Here is a 2,213-nt window from a genome sequence, read left to right on the forward strand (position 1 = left end):
GTCGATTTATTACCACTACAAGCAAAGATCAAGTTGGAGATGGCAAAGCGGGAGCTAGCCAAGGCACAGGCATATCAGAAGAAGTACGCGGACATGCATCGGAGACTCGTTAAGTTTGAAGCAGGGCAGAAGGTGTGGTTGAAAACCACCCACATTCCGAACGAAGCGACTTCGAAGGCATTGCGGGATAGGAATAAGGGGCCTTTTAAGATTTTGAAGATGGTGGGAGAAAATGCTGCATTTTTAGAATTGCCGCCGTCTTTACTTATTCATCCCGTGTTCCATGTGTCTTTACTAACGTTAGCGGAAGAAGAGCCACCGCATTTGCGGAGGACTCCACTCGTGCAAGAGCCTGTGGCGGAGGGGGAATACGTTATTGACGCTGTTTTAGCACACCGCCAAGTGAAAGCTAAGGGAGTTTCCGTAACAGAATTTTTAGTCAAGTGGTTAGATGGGTCAGAAACGTGGGAACCTGAGGAAAACTTAGCGAATGCTCAGGAATCTCTTAGAAAATATTTTAGAGGACAGAAACGTTGGATGAGGGCGAAGCGAACGAGTTCCAAGGCACGTTTGCAACCACCTCAGCGAATTAGTAGGTAGCCAAAGGGGGGTAGGGGGTGTCGAGACCTTCGGTCCCGGACACCGTGCTCAAAGGGGGTAGGGGTGTCAGAGCAATGCGCTCCGACGCGTGCTTTACACCCTTTCCGTTTCAAATGTATTATTTTGTTTTTTTTCAGCCTTAAGCCTGTTCCTATTTTCTCTTTATTTTTTTTTCAATTTTTGTTCTCATTCTGCCCTCATTTTGATTCCAGTTGCATATTTATTTCATTAAGTGTCTTGATTAACAAACAAACCTTGCGTCGTCATAGCGGGCAGACGTTAGCACAGTCAGCTAAGTGTAGCGAAGCACGAGCAGACACTTACGAAGGTAGAGATGGCGTACTTAGAGCCTTAGAATAGTTATTTGCTTATAATAGAAGCTTTAAGCACTTATCATAAATATTATTACGTGCGAGGCGGCTAATAATAGAATCGTCCACTGCACGGTAGCGGCGGACGACGCACTCCGCACGCGATCCCACGCTCGACTCAGCCCTAGGGAGCCTAGCGTGACCGTGGAGCTGAGGCGAATACAGAGAGAAGAATGAATATACTCTTTTACGGATAAAGAGCAGTTCTTCGGGGCAGTTCGAGTCGAGACGAGCTGTTCTCGGTTGTTTTAGTTCAGAGAAGCTTACGAAGCCGTTTGGCTGCGAGTCAGCAGCGGTTCGAATGAGCGGCGGTGTTGCCGCGAAGTGTTTACGAATGTCGGTGTCGTGCAAGGTCTATTGTGGGGAGTGTTGTTGAGTTTATTGCGTTTGGAACAGCGTTTTTAAATAACGTCGAAAAAGAAACCGCTCATCTTTGCTCAACTCGGTACGTTCTTTTGTCTAGGAAACTCGAGTCCGGTCATCCTAACGCGAGGTGTTGCACGGTCGTGGCCGCAACACCACTCATCCTGTCCGGGGAGACTCATTCGCCGTGGGCTAGTATCGCCGGACGGTCTCCGGAAGGCGATCGACGCGTAACAAATACGCGGGAACCGCGAACGAGTGACATTTAGGTAGCACGCCGCAACTTTTTAGGTTAACCAATTCTCTTAATTTAGTTAATCGTTTCTTTGTAGTCGGTGTAGGCCGCAAGGCTCATCGAAAGGCGTGCTGGGTGTCGTTATAGGGTTTGCCGCATACTACGGCCCGTAGCGATTGACCCGCGGTCCTTTTCTCATCTATTACAAAGTGGTGGGCACTGCGAGGACGTGATCTACCTCGAAAATCGTTTTTCCCGGCGTTTTATTTCGTTTTGGAGTGAGCGGTTGATAAGACGTAGAGGCTTTCGACCATGACGGAGATGGGCGAGGAGATGCGCAGGGAGCTGGAGCAGCTCGAGCGAGAGAGCGCCGAGCGGCGAGCGAGAGAAGAGCGGAGACGGGCGGCCGAAGAGGAAAGACGGGCTCTTTCCAGGAGACAATCGGCGCAAACGGTCGAACCGAACGCGGGGCAGTCCGCGGGAAGAGTTTCGAGGACGCACAGCGTCGTTGGAGAATCGCCTTTGACGCACGGGTTGCACGACGATGCGCGGAGGCACGACGTGCGCGGCCGCATCTCGGAGGAGACGTACGCGACGCCGCAGGCGACACAGTACTTTAGCATGGCGCAGGAACCGGAGGTAGG

General features: G+C 50.9%; 1 protein-coding gene across 1 annotated transcript in view; it reads left to right on the forward strand.

The window, feature by feature from the left end:
• Positions 1 to 600, forward strand: part of CSUI_000547 (retrotransposon ty3-gypsy subclass) — a gene marked incomplete at its 3' end in the record, with an annotated part of 4,686 nt that extends 4,086 nt beyond the window's left edge. The window contains exon 2 of the mRNA XM_068060781.1: positions 28 to 600. Coding sequence (XP_067927243.1) covers positions 28 to 600 — 573 coding nt within the window. The remainder of the gene's footprint in view (positions 1 to 27) is intronic.
• Between the last annotated feature and the right edge of the window lie 1,613 nt (positions 601 to 2,213).

The sequence above is a fragment of the Cystoisospora suis genome, assembly GCF_002600585.1.
Source record: "Cystoisospora suis strain Wien I chromosome Unknown contig_207, whole genome shotgun sequence".
Classification (NCBI taxonomy): Eukaryota; Apicomplexa; class Conoidasida; order Eucoccidiorida; family Sarcocystidae; genus Cystoisospora; species Cystoisospora suis.